The sequence below is a fragment of the Archocentrus centrarchus genome, chromosome 11, assembly GCF_007364275.1.
Source record: "Archocentrus centrarchus isolate MPI-CPG fArcCen1 chromosome 11, fArcCen1, whole genome shotgun sequence".
Taxonomy (NCBI): domain Eukaryota; kingdom Metazoa; phylum Chordata; class Actinopteri; order Cichliformes; family Cichlidae; genus Archocentrus; species Archocentrus centrarchus.
This window is the reverse complement of record NC_044356.1, coordinates 17,489,635-17,507,556: the sequence shown is the minus strand read 5'-3', so window position 1 is coordinate 17,507,556 and position 17,922 is coordinate 17,489,635. Positions and strand designations below refer to the sequence as shown.

General features: G+C 41.3%; 3 protein-coding genes across 4 annotated transcripts in view; 2 read left to right on the top strand and 1 right to left on the bottom strand.

Moving 5' to 3' along the window:
* pag1 (phosphoprotein membrane anchor with glycosphingolipid microdomains 1) overlaps window positions 1-554 on the bottom strand; it is a 57,890-nt gene extending 57,336 nt beyond the window's left edge. For both annotated transcript variants that reach the window (XM_030741561.1, XM_030741562.1), the window contains exon 1: window positions 301-554. The gene's annotated coding sequence lies outside the window, so the exon portion shown is untranslated. The remainder of the gene's footprint in view (window positions 1-300) is intronic.
* Window positions 555-3,067: 2,513 nt separating this feature from the next.
* mrpl53 (mitochondrial ribosomal protein L53) lies at window positions 3,068-7,761 on the top strand. Its single transcript, XM_030741500.1, has 3 exons — window positions 3,068-3,197; window positions 5,604-5,716; window positions 7,553-7,761. The coding sequence occupies exons 1-3, from the start codon at window positions 3,103-3,105 to the stop codon at window positions 7,669-7,671; spliced, it is 327 nt and encodes a 108-aa protein (XP_030597360.1). The 5' UTR covers window positions 3,068-3,102; the 3' UTR covers window positions 7,672-7,761.
* A 1,406-nt stretch (window positions 7,762-9,167) lies between these two features.
* fabp4a (fatty acid binding protein 4a) lies at window positions 9,168-10,556 on the top strand. The gene is made up of 4 exons (XM_030740707.1): window positions 9,168-9,330; window positions 9,499-9,674; window positions 9,758-9,859; window positions 10,273-10,556. The coding sequence occupies exons 1-4, from the start codon at window positions 9,258-9,260 to the stop codon at window positions 10,324-10,326; spliced, it is 405 nt and encodes a 134-aa protein (XP_030596567.1). The 5' UTR covers window positions 9,168-9,257; the 3' UTR covers window positions 10,327-10,556.
* The last annotated feature ends 7,366 nt before the right edge of the window (window positions 10,557-17,922 follow it).

Sequence of the window (17,922 nt, the reverse complement as noted above, 5' to 3'; positions counted from 1 at the left end):
CCTCGCACTCTTTAGTATCAGCTGGAAACACGAAATGTTCAGTGGAGGGCAACAAGTCCCTGTCTCAGCGTGACTGTCACCGCTTCATAAATTTGGTTTCACTGCGACCACCGAGGCTGCCTGCCGCAGTAACAACTCCGGTCCGCTCTCTGTCTGCGCCTGAAGTTTCCCAATGGAGCCCTCCACACACACAAACACACGCATACAGACATAATAATGAGTGTGCCGACACACATTAAAAACAACAAACAAACAGTAACACAAAACAACTTCTACAGAAAAATATGAGGATGCACTCACCGGAGGAAGAGAGTCCAAAAACCAGCATTCAGTGGCCGCTTTGAATAGAAAGTGTGTTTGGGTTTGTCCACTGAGCTCTTATCCGCCCAAGCCGGCCACGCTCTGCGTGAAGCCGATGAGAGTGATCTGGTGTCTGTGGAGGCCACACGGAGCGATGCGGCTCGTTCTTCAGCCTGCGCGCGTTTCAGGATATGAAACGCTCAGTTCTGTCGGCTCCGCTCTCTGGTGCGCCCGGCCAGGCAGCCAGGACGGTGTTGGGAGGAGGAGGAGGAGGAGGAGGAGTACAAGAGAGCTGCCGCAGGGCTTCGTGGGAAATGTAGTCGACAATTTCTATGTATGGCCTTGACTGGCTCCCAGGAGCGTCGAAAGATGTGCACCAGGTTACTTTTTCAGCAAACTGGACCTTATAGTTTTCATTTTAATGTAACCATTGCAAGGGATTATGGGACGTGTAGTCAAATATGATCTTTTACAAATTTACTCTTTTACTTTACAGTCATAGAAATATATGACTGTAAAGAAGTAAATGTGTGTGAGGCTGATTTATTCAGTCTCACCGTGAAGAAAACCCACAAATTATGTATTTTTCATGATGCCTAAAACATTCTAACTACATGCAGTAATTTGTTTAGCCCAGACCAATACATATGCACCGACGAGAGTAACAGTTACAAGACGTTGTGCAATATTCCTTTCACACTTGTAGCTTTGTAGTTTGCACAGATTGCCTGAAGGAACTCAGTAGAAAGGGTTTTTGTTATTTACTGATTCATGAGATCCATGATTTATGAGTTTTGTGCTGCTTTATATTTAATATGTTGAAAAGAGGCATAGAAGGAGGGAGAAATAGAGCTCGCTATTATGAATACAATGATGAACTCTGTGTTTGATTTCTTTCAGTTTTGTCAGCAATGCTGTAATTTTGTGTTACAGGTACGCCCTTATGATTCCGCAAAGTCCCAGCCCTTTGCAATAATGTTCCACCTTTGCCCAGAAGTTAAATCACTGGTATTACATACCTGTCAGGCATTCATTTGCAGTAATTCCTGATTCATTCTTTCACTCACAGCCTCTTATAATCATACCTAAACTGGGTGTCAGTCTTAAGGAGCAGATAAGAATTAAAAACAAGGTCATGGCACTCTGGCTCATGGTGACAGACCATGAATTTCTTCCAACATGCTGCTTTTTTTTCTTTAAAGGACTCGGGCAGAACATGCTAAACACCCCAGCTTCCCAGGAGGTCCATTTCATAAGTTAATATTGTCCAGACAGAGACCTTCATAGATGAACTCCTACACTAAGACAATACCTGTTTTTTTTTTTTGTCTTTGAGGTCAACATCCCCTGGAGCTCTTATTGTTTCTCCACCGCCCTCTCACCCACTTGCTTCCACTATGGCTCCAACAGCTACTTTTTGTGTGTTTGTTTTTGTGTGTGTGTGTGTGTGTGTGTGGTGGTGGTGGTGGTGGTGGTGGTGGGAGAGGGGGGGGGGGGGGGGGGGGGGGGCTGTATAGGAAATGCTTCTACTTCTCAGTGGCCTAATGTTTAAATTTAGAGCCCCGTGCCTCCACTGCCTGTCGCAGGCTGGGTCAGGCTATCGCTCACAGGAAAGAGACTCGAGGCGTGTTAAAGCTGGGATAAACTGCACATACTCGGGAGTACTGATCTGAGAACAACACATTTGTTCGACTCACGCCCTGAAACCAGGGGTGCCTATAAATACTCGGCCGCAGCAAGCAAGGGTCAAGGTCAAGGAAGTGCGCAGTTGTACGTTTAGCATAAAACGTGTAGATAAGGTCATTAGTACATGCAGAGTTTCTTCCTCTTTTTTTTTTTAAGTTGTTTAATGAGAGGAAAATAGCTGATCACAGAAGGCTTGTAAAGCTTCAGTTTCTCAAGGAATATTCAGGGTAAACACCCAAAGCTTGCATGGTGTTTTGATGTGCTGCTGCAGAAACCTACTTGTTTTATTCAATAATTCAATTTATCTCACACTTTGCTCTCACCTTCAAGAGCTGTTGACCATTCTGAACGCTGAAAGTAGCAGAAGCTTCCCATCCTCCTTGCCCATTTGATAATGAGTTGTGCCTGTTTGATTGCCTATTTGAACAGCAGAACCTCCTTTATTGACTTAGTTCCTTACTGACCCCTTCTAACAAAGCCCTGATGATTGCAGGAAAGCTGGTTTTCCTCTGAATTTGTCACTGTGAACGCAATGCGTGTTTTTAAATAGCTGACACTGTTGCATAAAGGCCTTACTGCAACTTGTGGTGTTATCACTGAGCTGAGAAAAACATTGCAACAATAATTTCCCCTTTCAAATCTGATATTAAACAGTTCTGAGTACTAGCAATATCTGCTCTAGACAATGTTTAACTTCAAAAGTTAATGCATAATTTCTGAGAGCAAAGAGAAAATCAGCTGTGACAGACTGTAAAGAGGAAGTTAGTGTGTCCATGCTTTGTTTATAGATTAATTATTCTAATCTGTGGATGTGGAAATTGAAGTGATTCAATTTCCAACTGTGATTGGAGATAGAGCTACAGGAAAATACATGCAACGCAACAACGCGTAAAACCATGAATTCAAACTATAAATGCAACAATAAAATAAACCCAATCACTGTTATCATTTAACAACACTGTCTTCTCCTATTTGATAACAATTACCTCTACATTGTGCCTGTTGGTGAAGCGTTTGCGCCTCAGAGCCGCTGGAATTCTTTATCCTCTGGCGCCCTCTCGTGGCTCCCGTGAGAAGCCGCACTCTGTAGTGAGGTTAGAGGTCATTAAACAAAACATGGCGGCTCCCAGTAAGGCTACCGTGGTGCTGAAGGCTGTGAAGAAAATTACCGTTCAGTTTTGTCCGTTTGAGTCCAACGTCCGGTCCACACGGTAAGAAAGGCGCGTTTGATGCTGCTGTCGTGTCGCAGAGCCGTTTCGTGCGAGTGAAACGCAGATAATAGTCGTAATTTGGCAATAAGGCGGTTGTTAGCGATAGCCTTTCCAAACGCAATGAATTGAAGTTTAAAAACACGTTTAACTTGCGCTGGTAGATGGACGAAATCTCCACACTCGCTATTGTTTTGTTCGTTAAATTGCACAGGTCACGTCGTGCCAACAGGTGATTTCCGATGTTTCGATGTGTGTGTTGTATGTCTGATATCTTTACTTACATTGGTAAATAGTCTATAGTGAGCAGGATTTCAGGATAAAGAAATGACCTGTTTCACAAGTATCTTTATGAATCTGCGTTATTGTTTCTACATTATGATCAATCTATCCTTTTTTGGCCATTTTAAATAACTTTATAGAGCTGTAATATTATGATTTTGCCATTTCGAATATAATAGAATGCCTTTGTCATACTGAATGTACAATGAGATTGGAAATTTCTGCTGCCATCTTGGCCATATCCCTCTTGAAAAACACATTTTTAATGTCAGTGAAACTTTTCACCTGGATATATAAAGGATAAATAAAAGTCACTTTGTGACAGGAATCTTCTTTCTGGCTCAAAATGACTTGATATCATTCATGACAGATATGTTTGAGAAATGCTTTATTTCTTCATGCATAGCTACAACAAGGTGCTGGAAACAGAGATGTTGGTCCATGTTGACATGAGAGCATCATATAGTTGCTGCAGATTTATTGGCTGCACATCCATGATGTCTCTCTCATGTTCTACCACATCCCAAAGGTGCTGTCTTGGAGACCTGGAGATATGGTGACTGTGGAGGTTGTTTGAGTGCAGTGAACTCATTGACATGTTCAAGAAACCAGTTTGAGATGAAATGTTGGTGAAAGGCAGAATGGATTCATGCTTTCATCATGTTTATGCCAATTTTGACTCTACAATTCAGTGGTGTGCGGTGACTTTCACAGAAGGGCGAGCAGAGACGGCTGTCCAGGGCCAGATATCTCTGAAAAGAAAACAAACAAACAAACAAAAAAAAAAAAACACTTGTTCATGAGCTCAGAAACACATGCCTACATCTTGATTTTAAAAAAGCACATATTAATAAAAAAAAAAAAAATCAGCTGAATTAAAAAGCTTTGTGTGTGTGCATCATGGTTAAGTGTCAGTATCTACAGAGGTGATTAAAATATTAATGAAAAATGAAGCTGGTGTGTTGGCAAAAGAGCTGGTTAAACTTTTTACATTTAGTCAACCAAGTGATTTCTCATAGATGCTGATCTGAAAGTGTTGCTGAGCACCTGCTCAGCTCGCCTGTTTTATTAAACCGGACATGGTCAGAGCTGCTGTCCCGTCTCCATCATCCTCAGAGCTTTCCTTGCTAATGTACTAAAGGAGTTATAAACAACTTTTTCACTCTCCATCTTCTCTACATCACACATGTTGGCCAAGGTGGTTAGCAAGAGGAAACGCTGTTAGGATGATAAATCACTGAAACTCATTTACTTGTTAATGCCAGCTGTTTCCACACAAAGCAGCTTGTATCTGATCTCAGAACAGTGAAAGCAGAGCTGGCGGCAGCTTGCCTCGCGTGTTGGTCTCCCATCAGTTCACCTTCAGACCAGAGTTCTTTATCCACAATGCGCATGCACAAACCACTAACAAAAACATAAGCTGCTGGCCTCTCAGCTTACCCAGCTCCAGTCATTGTAAGCAGGAGATCTGCATGCCCATAAAATTGAGACAGCTACAGTTTCCTATGAATACGAAACAAGCGGAGCTTTCAGTGACAATAGATGACTGTGGCCACAAGATGGCAGTAATATAAAGGCAAGGCACTTTGGTAAGCCTTTGGTCTATGTCTGTTTTTAGATTTGCTAAACCAAGCACTGCTTGCCTTGCTTGTCCTGATGGAACGCCACTGCTACCATCTGAATGTAATCGAGACTCTTCAGACCGGGCAGCATTTTTCTAATCTTCTATCATCCACTTTTGGTAGCCACGGTTTCCTGTTCTTAGCTGACAGGAGTGGTACCTGGCATTGTCTTCTGCTGCTATAGGGCATCAGCATCAAGGTTCAGAGATGCTCTTCTGCATATCTTGGTTGTAACGAGTGGTTATTTGAGTTACCGTTGCCTTCCTACCAGCTCAAAGGCGAGTGGCCATCCTCGATGCTCGGTTTGAACTTCAGCAGGTCATCTTGACCATGTCTAAATGCCCAAACATGTTGAGCTGCTGCCATGTGATTGGCTGACTAGATATTTACGTTAACAAGCATTTGAATAGGAGTACCTATTAAAGTGGCCTGTGAGTGTACCTACTTAGTCATGTTTCACATGTTATACAATAGATATAAAAACACGCTTTTTCTTCCCCCACAGGGAGTTTCTGGCTCTAGTGGGCTCAGAGAAGGCCCGAAGTACCAACATGAACTGTGAGGTCATACCGGTGGTGAAACATGACAAGTCTGAACCGGTAGTGGATATTACTTATAGTAAGTATGATGTGAGCACATTACAATGTTTGGGGGGGGGGTGTTACAGTTTGGCCCTTAATGAGGTCCAAAGACATGCTAATACAAGTGGAGGAGGCTACCATTAAACTTTAGGACTCAACGGGAGTATTGTCATGGGTGGAGTTCCTTTGGATAGGATAGTCAGCGCTGTTCACTCAGCTGTCTGAAGTAATCTACAGTTTCATAACTGGATAGCCTAGCATTGATGATTTTTATACTAAAACATGGGTGCTAGGTTTGGTACCTCAAGCAAGTTTAAATCCAGCTAATTTACAAAGCTGGTTGAGAAAGAAGTGGAATCTAAGAGAAGTGTGCTGAGAGAGGACAGACAACTAAGATGTTCACTGAATTTTAGAACCAACACAGTTTTGACCTGTTTTAATTGAATTTTTTTCATTTACTCCAAGTGGTTGTGTTTTTTCAAAGCCCCTCAAGATACACTATACTGCCAGATGTATTCACTCATCTACCTTCACGTGCATATGAACTTGAGTGACGTCAACATGATGTTGGACAAGAAGGTCTGGCTCAGTCTCTGCTCTAATTCATCCCAAAGGTGATCTTGTGGGTAGAGGTCAGGACTGTGCAGGCCAGTCAAGTTCTTCCACACCAAACTCATCAGTGTTTTTAAGGACCTGCTTTGTGCACTGGTGTGCAGTCATGTTGGAACAGGAAGGGGTCGTCCCCAAACTGTTCCAACAAAGTTGGGAGCATGAAATTGTCTAATATCTTGGTATGCTGAAGCATCCACCAAACTTTACACTTGGCACAATGCAGTCAGATAGTTACCGTTCTCCTGGTAACTACCAAACCCAGACTCGTCCATCGGATTGGCACACAGAGAAGTGTGATTTGTTACTTCAGAGAACACGTCTCCACTGCTCTAGAGTCCAGTGGCAGTGTGCTTCACACCACTGCAGCTGATGCATTAACCCTGGTGATGTAAGACTTGGATGTAGCTGCTCGGCCATGGAAACCCATTCCATGAAGCTCTCTATGCACTGTTCTTGAGCTAATCTGAAGGCCACGTGGAGCTTGGAGGTCTGTAGCGACTGACTCTGCAGAAAGCTGGCGACCTCTGCGCACTATGCACCTCAGCATCCGCTGACCCCGCTCTGTGATTTTACGTGGCCTGCCACTTGTTGGCTGAATTGTTGTTTTTCCCAATCACTTCCACTTTGTTTTAATACCACTAACAGTTGACTGCAGAATATTTCATAGCTGTAAAATTTCATCACTGGACTTGTTGCACGGGTGGCGTCTTATCACGGTGCCATGCTGGAATTCACTGAGCTCCTGAGAGCGACCCATTCTTTCACAAATGCTTGTAGAAGCAGCCTGAATACCTAGGTGCTTGATTTTGTACTTCTGTGTCAATGGAAGTGATTGGAACACCTGAATTCAATGTTTTGGATGGGTGAGTGAATACTTTTGGCAATATAGTGTATGCTTATGTTCGCTTATGACCGTGGGAAACCACAGGTGGTAAGTCTGTTTGTTCTTTAAGCAGAAAGACAGCATAAAGTCCTGGAAATGTCACATGTGTGGGGTTTATACACTCAGAAACATATGACCTAGTTTTGGAATTTCATACTGATATTTTTACTTCTCGAAATCAACCAGTTAGTATCACTCACACACAGTGAGTCAGGCATTTACAAAACTGGAAACGTCTATGCCATAGGTCAGCAGAACCACAGTGTGTATTACTTGACTTTTGCTCAGAGTGGACTTTTGACCATTTCCCTTTTGTACTCCTTAAGATTGTTGTGCCTATGAGTCATCTCATTGTGTTTTTGTCCCTCTTTTCTACAGTAGATGGAGAGAAGCTGCTGATGAAGGGAGCAAATTTGACCGGCAGTGAGATGCTGAATGCCTTTCAATCCCGCTGCATCGCCAAGGACCTGCAGGCAAAAGCTGGAGAGAAAAAATAACCATGTGCTCGGCTGATGCATCTGTACTGAATTTATTTGTATTTATCTGTGAATATTCTTGAACATGTACAGTAAATCTATTTCATTTCATACATATGGTGTTGCTGGTGTTGACTGGCCTTTGGTCAAACCCTGCCGCGTGTCTCTTCAAGTAAAAAATAAACAGTACTTTACCATTTTGTAATAGGGCCAACGCACAAGTTATTTCTCTCAGTTAGGCTTATTTCCCAGCCACATTAATGGGATCAATTAAAATGCTTTAACTGCTAAAAAAAATGTGCTGCAATCAGTACAGGGTCATGGTGTGTCCTTGCATAATGTGACATTTTCCTGATAAAGGAGACCATTCCAGTGTTTGAGAGAGCATCGTGCAAGCTCCAACCTTTGACACAGCAAAGCTGAAATGTAATTTGGCACAGAGTTTTACATACAGCCCAACTGAAAAGAAAAAAAACCCCAACCCTTTCACCTAGTCACAGATAACTGAAATCCTGCCTTGTTGCATAGATAACCTCTGTTCCATTACCATCTGCGACTTAAAGCTTTATAATTGGATCATTACTGCATCTACACAGATTTTTTTTTGGTCACATCTTCACAACACTGACAAGGCGACTCCTAATGTGGCACCCTTTGGAAAATTATTTAAATGTAACAGCTTAGTATCTATTTTATGACAATAAACTTAGAAAAATGCCCTTTTCTGTTTATCCTTTCTGTTTTGTAATAACGCTGCTTCAAATATAAGGAATCTGTTATTGATCCAACAATCTCAGCAACAGGGAGTGTTTCAGTAATGCTCCTGCTACACTGGGCAAGTCAGTTACTGTCCTCAAAGCAACTTTGGTGCATAAAGATGGAGTCAGTCTGCAATCAGTTTGTGATTGAATAGGGTCAAGTTGGCAGTTACATGGAGTCTGTTTAAATCAGCAACATTCACAAATCTGTCTCCATCTACATGCAGAGGAATTCACATTAAACAGAAATTCATGTTAACTACATTCAGAGTTCGCAAACCAATATATGGTAGAGTGATTGCAGTGATTGAATCAGACTGCTGCCTTGTGGCCACGCAGAGGTTCATGGTGCCATATAATCAGTAACCAGTTAGTCGCTGCACCTACTTAAAATAATGGCGGCTCTTAGCTAAGCTGAATATATATGTCTGTGAGCGATAAGTTTTTGGTTTTTGTCAGTTTTGGTCCTCCACATCAAGTTCCACACCTGGAACCAGAGAAACACTTTATATTACACGCTAACAAACCCAATTATTGAGTGTTGTAAGATTAATTTTGATAGATGCACATTTAGCTTAGAATATAAAGCAGCAACCATGATTATGTTACATATTTCAGGGTAAAAATCAGAGGGAAAAAAAAAGCCACTCACACAGAGGTGGGATTTCAACGTTTGGTTATATGACGTTGCAGGCTATGATTGGCTCCTACTGCATTGCTGAAAAAAGGGACTGGCCCTTTAAAAAAGGGTCAAGACTCCGCTCCTTCACTGGAAGAGAGTTGAATCCAGAGTCACGGCACAGTTTGTTGTTGAGGATAAAAAAAAAATTAAATATCAAGGATTGCAAAATGGTCGAGAAATTTGTTGGAACATGGAAGATGGTTTCCAGCGAGAACTTTGATGACTACATGAAAGCAATTGGTAAGAAAGTCTGTTGTTTGAGCTAAATTTTGGAAACAGGAAAATTGGAAGCCTGTCAAATCTTAATTGTAGCTTTTTCAACTTTGAAAAAAGCTTTGATTTGAATGTGTTAATAGAATGAAACACGGCTGCACTGCATTTGACGCGTTTTGCCCTCGCGCTCTGCAGGTGTGGGATTTGCAACCCGGCAGGTGGGCAACCGGACCAAGCCCAATTTAATAGTGACCGTGGACGATCAAGGGACTATATGCATGAAGTCTCAGAGCACCTTCAAAACCACGGAAATCAAGTTCAAACTCAACGAACCTTTTGATGAGACGACCGCAGATGATAGGAAGACCAGGGTTAGAGTGCAGCATGACGTTTAGATTTTTTTTTTCCTTTTTCTGTGCTGGAATTGACGACTTGTCTGTTTTCTGCCCTGCAGACCGTGGTGACTCTGGAGAACGGCAAGCTTGTGCAGAAACAGAGCTGGGATGGCAAAGAAACGAATATCGAGAGGGAGATCACAGATGGGAAATTGATAGCGGTATGGATTTTTTTTTTTTCTGACTCTTTGTAATCCTTGAACTACGTTGTTTAGAAGTTCAAAGTTATTTTACTTTCCCCCAGTTATAGGTATATTCTCATTTAAGTGTAATAACAAGACTAACTGCATGTTAATGCGTGGGAAAATATGCTGTATATACCCAGTAAGGCTTCTGAGGATTAAAAAAGTGGCATGTCTTAAGGGGACGTGTTTTACTACAGAAAATATAAACCTAACTATTACAACATAATAAAATGAGTAAAAATCAACACCTGAGGAAGATTTATAAGTCTTACAGTACTTTGTTATGTGAGTATACCCTCTGCATGATATTTGCGACATAAATTCTTCACCAGAGTTGATGCATTCAGGTTTCTTTTGATCACTCACCTGATGTCTCTCTCTTCACACAGAAATGCATAATGGGCGACATAGTTGCTGTGAGGACGTACGTAAAGGAGGCATGATGGAGTTGTGTTTTTTTTTTTTTTTTTCAGCCCACTTGTTGGATGCACTGCTGGATGACAGGCTCAGTTCAATGAGCGCAATACCAAACTAAAATACTGCCGTACTCTGCTTTTCTTATTCGCTGTGTTGCCAAAATCAAACTTCCGTGCCTGTGTTCTCCAACATGACATATTTGGTTTCATTTGGAATTGTTGGGGTGATTTGAATAAAAATTAATGAAAACCTCTGAGAGTTTGTTGAATGTTATTTATTTGGCGGTGACCCGCAAGTAAGTAAGTGCAGTCTGTTGCATAATGTCCTGATTGAATTGTGATATACTTGAAAGCATTCCAGACATTAGGGTATGCTGAGGAATGTCTCTAATAGAAACATACCACCTAATCTGGCAGGCTGCATTCCCATGCACGGTGATTACAGCAATTATTGTACATGCAATGGCTTTTAAAATCTGCTTTGGCTTGTATAGTACCTTTTGTTCTTCTTTATTAAGGTGAGAAGACAAAAGCAAAGAAATCTGAACATACCCCCCCCCCCCCCCCCCTCCACTTAAAGTTCAATCAGAGAGCCATCCTGCCTTTCTGATATTGTTTCTTGGCAGGGACCCTTTGAGGAATGTGAACTCTTTTTTTTTTTTTTTTTTTTCAAGACATATTGAGAGGTCAGTTGGGAAATATAGCCCCTGTTCCATTTTAGGAAGTTGAACATTTCCCATTGCACATGTACTGGCAGCTGTACACGGAGAAACTAAAAACATTAAGGGTCTTTCCAACAGGCACCCCCACCCTTTGGCCGCTGGTCAAGTTTTTGTATGTTGGGGAGATCATTCGAGAGGGGACCACTACTTTCCCATGACAGGAAAGGGAGACGATAGTACTGATTGGGACTAATGGCCAAAACAGCTGAACCAGGTGGAATTGTGGGCCAGCGCTCTTGTTCCCTTCAGCCTAGACAATAGAATTGGCAGCAGCCAAGGACGTTCAGTGTCTGAACTTCTGGGAAGCTGCCAAGAGAATGAGAATATCACAGCTGACAACTAGCAAAGGTCAAGTAGAGTTGTGTCAGTGAGTCATAAACTTTTTTACATTTAATTGTTTTTATTTATTTTTTTAAAAGTAAATCATAAATCTTTTTTTTAATGCAAGTTTTCATTGCAATACATGTAAGACATCAGCTGATTACTAGGACTATTGCAAATATAGTGAAAGCACAATAGACAGTGGGCTATGTGCCCTGTACCTTTAAAAGGAAGCAACAGAGTGAATTTCAAATTACAAACGGGATTTTGAGGGATTTTTTTTTGTCTTTGTCAAATATAATAAAGGGAGATCTGTGCTAAAAGAATATAAAAATATCAGGTGTCTGTAGGTTTCCTGGGCAGTCTTGCATAGAACTCCTAAAGTATAATTATATCTTTCTTTTCTCCCTTTTTTCCCCATCGTGAATATAACAAAAAATAGCTTACAACAGCCTATGATGCAAGATAGTTAAACATTACTAAAAGCTAAATTGTTTCTTTTATTGTATTAGAGTACACTGGTGGCACAGTGGCCTGATAGCAAGAAAGTTCCTGGTTTGAACCCTGGTTGAGGTCTTCCCTGTTCCTGTGTGGGTCCTCCTGTGGTCCAAAGACATGCAAATTAGGTTAATTGATGATTTTAAATTGGACACAGATGCAAGATGGTTAAAGTGCTGCATGAACATATGTTTAAAATGTGACTTTTAAGTAAAAGAGTGCTTTGAGTGGTCAGGAAGGCTAGGAAAGTGCTACATAAATGCACTATTTAAGCCTCAGCTACACTTGACTTTTTAACCCTTAGCTCCTGCTTTTACATTCTCTTTATATGTATACTATTTAAGGCAGTGTATTTTGTGTGCACATTACAAAAAGTGTTACAAAGCGAGAATGTTTTCACAGTTGGAGAAAGCAGATCACATCTGCTGTGGATTGACTTACAGGTGCGCTGCTTGTTCTCCACAGGCATCCACGCCATTTTTGTTTGGATAACTGCAGGGGATGGGGTGGATCTCCACCTCCTTGTTTTAGCTCTTACATCTTGTGCCAGTGGTTTTAATGATCTAAAATGTAATTTGGAAAGTGTGTGAGAAAACGTCCAAATAAAAATGAGGATCCCATTAGGCAACTCGATCCAGTAGAAATGACAGTGGAGCCGTAAACATGAACCCACTGAATGAAGCAGAGATTCCATCTGACCATCTGAAATAATACTGTGTTAGCCTGCGGTCAGGCAGGACAGAAAGGGAGGTGCGCCGCTGAAGAGGAAAGGTCCTGATCTTCCAGCTGCCCACTCTTAACAGAGGTGAACCTTACAGCAACACTGTGCTTTCAGAGTGCAATTAGGAAACTGCTCAGGAAGGAGAAAGACAGTTGGAAGTCCACTGAGAATGAACTGGCAGTGAAGGAAGTATAAAAAATTAAACAAAAGAACCTCGGGAAAAACAGGAGCAGTGACGCTCGGTGTTGTTGTCCTGAAATACACTAAAGAATAAAATCAATTAAACTGTATGTTGTCGTGCTGAAAGTGACTCATAGCTGACACAAACACTGTAACGCTGAATGTTTATGTGTGCTTCGCCCAGTGTGCACTCTCATGCCTGATAAACAAAGGTAACTTGCTGACACTGGGGTTGTTTTGTGTTGAGACAGACTGTCTTGGTCTTTAGGAAAATGAACTCACATCCTTTGCCTAACATCTGGAAAGCTCCACTTGACTTCTAACGTTGACACCCTTCCTCGCCTTGTCCTCTGCCTGTCCTTCACTTTTAAACACAGCCCTTTGAAATATAAACACCTTTCCTGTTCAAGTGGACCAACAGGGCCAAAGATACACGACATGGGCAAAAGGATGAGTTTGTACTTATAATATTACTTTTATTTATGTTGGGCCAGCACGGCAAGTTAAAATGGTGCTGCAATAAAAACTAAACTTTCTACAATTTTATGTCAGTAGGGATTTTTATAAACCTGAATCCCCTGATGACCTACACATTTTTAAATTTAGGGATGCTGACGAATGCTTCATGGTACGCGTACAAACGGTGTGTGGTGTCTGGGGAAGAGAAACTACCGTCACAACAGCCTAATCTGCAAAACAGGGAGCAGATTCAGCCGCTGTTTGTTTTCCTGTGCGTTTTAACATCTGAAGAAATGAGATAAGGATGATTAGACACATGGCAGTTATAAAAAGTTATGAAAAGCAAAAGCTCATTTTCCTTTTCCTTTAATGTTGTTGTGCGACTTTGATGTCTGAATTAAAGAGAGGAAATCAGCAATGATAAAAAGGAACTTCAAAGTAAAATGAAGACAGTTGACCTGACTAAATGGCTCATCTCGTCTCGTCTTAATCTTTCCAAAAACATATTCCTTTTTCAACCACAAACGGTGCACTGAAAATAGCAGGACTGTTTCTTAGTGTGTCCATTTCAGTGCTAAAGCAAAAAAAAAAAAAAAAGGATCACAGGAGCATAAAGTTGTGACTTCTCTCGTTCAGCAAAACTTTACACCAGTGTTCTCGCTGCTGCTTGATGTTGAGTCTGACTGCATTGTTTTAGGGAAAACTGAGGTAAAAACAGAACGAGCAGACTATCTCTGTTGCACCTGGAGGGTGGGGGTGGCCTTGAGGTCGACATCCACCTGCTTTTCAAGGTGAGTTTCAGTGAAAAACGCCTCCACACTCACTAACAACCTTGACTTATACACCCACCCCCACCCCACTTCAGTCTTCTCCATGGGACTTATATGCCTTACCTGACGCCGATGCTGACCCTAACCTCTGTTTCCAGGGCAACCAAACAGCTGAGCAGAAATATGTCTGCTGAGGCCCCTCAGAGCTGTAGGGGAGGTTGGCTGCCATGCAACAAGGCTTATTTCCTCGCAAGCTCTGATTTCTTCAACGAGTGTTTGAATGTTAGGCAAGCTGTGCTCTGTCTGGTCGCACGAGCCATTATCTCCCCAGAGATTGCTGTGGAGACATTTGTTTTAAACTCAGACATTTTTTAAATACCAGTTCTCTTTACACAGAATATTTCCTGTCATTTATCTTTGCTTTTAATTCTGAATCTGATAGGCATAAGTATCTATTAACAGTGTTTCTGCAGAAACACTGTTAATAGATGCTTATTGACGATTAGAGCAGTCTGCAATGAGAGATTATAAGACAAATTTAATTTCCTTTTTAGCTTCATCTACAGCTGCCGCGATAATCAGCTTATATGCACCTTTTTTTTTTTAGTTTGTTATTCAGGATTATTATTATTATTATTAGGTACACCTGTTCAGCTGCTTGCGAACAGAAATATCTAATCAGCCAATCACAAGGCAGTGCTTCAAAGCATTTAGACATGGTTAAGAGGGCCTGCTGCAGTTCAAACTGAGTGTCAGATGATTTAAGCAACTTTAAAAGTGGCACAGTTGTTGATGCCAGATGGGCTGGTTTGAGTATTTCAGAAACTGCTGATCTGCTGGAATTTTCCCACACAACCATCTCTAGGGATCACAAAGAATGGTCTGAAAAAGAGAAAATATCCAGTGAGCAGCCGTTCTCTGGGTGAAAATGTCTTGTTGATGTCAGGTATCAGAGGACAATGGTAAGACTGCTTCAAGCTGATAGGAAGGCAACAGTAACTCAAATAACCACTCGTTACAACCAAGGTATGCAGAAGAGCATCTCTGAATGCACAACACACTGAACCTTGAAGAAGGCGGCTACAGCAGCACAAGACTGCACTGGGTGCCACTCCTGTGGCTGAGGCCACTGAGGCTACAATTCACTTGGGCTCACCAAAATTAGATGATAGAGGATTGGAAAAACATTGCCTGGTCTGATGAGTCTCAATTTCCACTGCAATATTTGAATGGTAGGGTCAGAAACAACATGAAAGCGTAGATCCATCCTGCCTTGTATCAACAATTCAAGTTGTTGGTGTTGTAATGGTATGGGCGATATTTTCTTTGGGCACTTTAGTGCCAACTGAGCACTAGTTAAACACCACAGCCTACCCGAGTATTGTTGCTCACTGTGTCCATCCTTTTATGACCACAGTGTACCCATCTTCTAATGGCTGCTTCCAGCAGGATAACACACCAAGTCACAAAGTTCAGATCATCTCAAACTGGTTTCTTGAACATGACAGTGAGCTGACTGTGCTCAAACGGCCTCCTCAGTCACCAGTTCTCAATCCAGTAGAGCACCTTTGGGAAGTGGCGAATTCATATAATGGATGTGCAGTCAACAAATCTGCAGCAACTGTGTGACGCTATCATGTCAACATGGACCAAAATCTCTGAGGAATGTTTTTGGGTCATTGCTGAATCTACGCCGTGAAGCATAGGAAAAAAAAAAGGGGGGGGGGGTCCAACCCAGTACTAGTACCTAATGAAGTGGCCGGTGAGTGTATTTGAGCCCCTGAAATAATATGAGACAAAAGGCAAAAAAAATATATATATATAAATATATATATATTTATATATATATATATATAAATATATAGGCAGTATTAAGGATAAATGTAGGCTACCCCCACCCAGTTAATCCACTGTTAATCTTCTGTTAAATGAAAAGGAGAATAAGTTCATGCAAATTATTTATAGTGTTATAATGTATTTTTAATTTTGACCGATTCAGTTGTCCATACTTAGCCCCAGTCATTCTAAAAGGAGACAGACTCTGAATATTTAAACTTTAAATGATATATTTCTTTAAGCTGATGTTGTTGAACTGCTTAGACTAAGAGAAAAGAATGTAGAGGCAACTCAAAGTATAACTTCTAAAGGTCTCCGTACTGTATAGGAGGAAATACAATTTCATCTTCTTGAACACCACAAAGAATCCGTGTTTTTATAGTCGTCTCAATGGGAGTTCCTGTCCCCGTGAGTGATTGTATAGCTGAGAGGAGGAAGGATGGTGGAAATCTTTAAAGTGAGACTATGCACACCAGACCCCACACAATGGTTTCCCCTGAGAACTCTGCAGCTCAAACTATGGCTTCTTTTGCACACGCAAGTAGGATTACCTGCTTGCTATTTTGTCTATGTGTGACTATTTTTGTGATATTTGTTCAAAAACAGATAAATGAGTGCAAAGCCAACTTTTCCGATGGCTTATTGTAGAAAAAAAAAAAAGTAAAGGAAGTGCTGGTATTTTCTGCTCTGAATCCACTGCCAGTTGTCACAGTGGTTGGCTTATCCACTCCAACGACTACTGTGTGACAGGACATGTGATCTGTAATCTGGAGGGGGTGATGAGGAGAGGGGGAGTGAGGAATAAGGTATTCTTTGAAATAAGTGTATGTGCGTGCTGAGTATGCATGTGTGACCACATTATGCCAGATGGGAAGTACCATTTAAGACGGCCCATGTCCACATGAGGCTTTCTTTGTGCTGCGATCACTGAGAGCACTCAGTGACTTTGCGACATGCAGAGCAGTTTATTTTATGGCCACAGCATGAAGAGCTTAAACGGAACTTCTGTGAGGGAAAACCAACTTCAAACGCTAAAAGAGTACACAATCTGACCAGTGAAAACAAAAGATGTATACACTACATACAGAGGAAGTGGCTGAATAAAGAAATACACTTGTTTACATTTAGTTGTGACATGGAAACACATTTTTTTTTTTTTTTTGCAACTAATATTTGCAACAATTAGAAATCTTAATATTTTAAACTAAAGCAAACATAATCCTCATCCTTTAATATCATCATTGGGATATTCAATAACCCAGGAGCAGACATTACAGTCTGAAAACTGAATGCCTTCTACCAGAAGAGACATTTGTCCTGTTATGGCAGACAATAGAGCAGGCTGTCTGTTGCACTGTTTACAATAGAAAAAATGAGTGCGATTTCAATTAATCTAAAGTGGCTAGAGCAGTGGATAAGTGATGCCTTGTTGTGGGTTCTACAACGTGTTTACACAGGGACGCACAGACAGACACACTGACCTTCTACTGCAGGTGGCATGGCTGATATTTTAAAGGTCAGACTACGCTGTTTGTCTGAGCTGGATTGAATGGGTTCACTTTTTTTTAATCAGGCCATTTAACGTCAGGAAAAAGTAGAGGACTCTGGGGTTAAAATAAGAGACGGAAGCTCAGAATTAAAAATTTTAGATCCTGATTTTATTCCTTTGAGTACGGCAGAGCTGGTGTATGCTTATATGTTTATCATTTCTTAAGAGGATTTATTCAGAGTTCACACTGGCTGTGTGAAGTGCATGTGTCAGTGTCACAAAGGCCAATATGCCTTCTTAGCCAAAAAAGGGGCATGAGTACATTCGATTTCATCACTGACAGAATGCAGATAGTCTGGACTTTAATAGAAAACTTTTGCAAAAAGCAAAACAAAACAATAGGCCATCAGGAAACTTGACTTGATGGACACACTGAGACGTGCTGTAGGCAACAGGCACTTCCCCACAATGCAGCAGAGAGATAACCACAGCCTCTGATAGGCGAGAGGAAAACGGAAGCCATTAGTCACAGGCTGACCTTTCTCCAAGTGGACTGTAAACAGGCCCTTCAGTACCATAAACCCAAAAAGCAAACCACTCATAACCTTTCAAATAAGATTTATTTAA

Bases quoted from the DNA above. Each gene is read 5' to 3' on its own strand.
- fabp4a (XM_030740707.1), top strand. From the start codon at position 9,258: ATGGTCGAGAAATTTGTTGGAACATGGAAGATGGTTTCCAGCGAGAAC. The intron at 9,331-9,498 runs GTAAGAAAGTCT...CGCGCTCTGCAG, and splicing joins TGACTACATGAAAGCAATTG to GTGTGGGATTTGCAACCCGG. The intron at 9,675-9,757 runs GTTAGAGTGCAG...TCTGCCCTGCAG, and splicing joins CAGATGATAGGAAGACCAGG to ACCGTGGTGACTCTGGAGAA.
- mrpl53 (XM_030741500.1), top strand. From the start codon at position 3,103: ATGGCGGCTCCCAGTAAGGCTACCGTGGTGCTGAAGGCTGTGAAGAAA. The intron at 3,198-5,603 runs GTAAGAAAGGCG...CTTCCCCCACAG, and splicing joins TCCAACGTCCGGTCCACACG to GGAGTTTCTGGCTCTAGTGG. The intron at 5,717-7,552 runs GTAAGTATGATG...TCTTTTCTACAG, and splicing joins GGTAGTGGATATTACTTATA to TAGATGGAGAGAAGCTGCTG.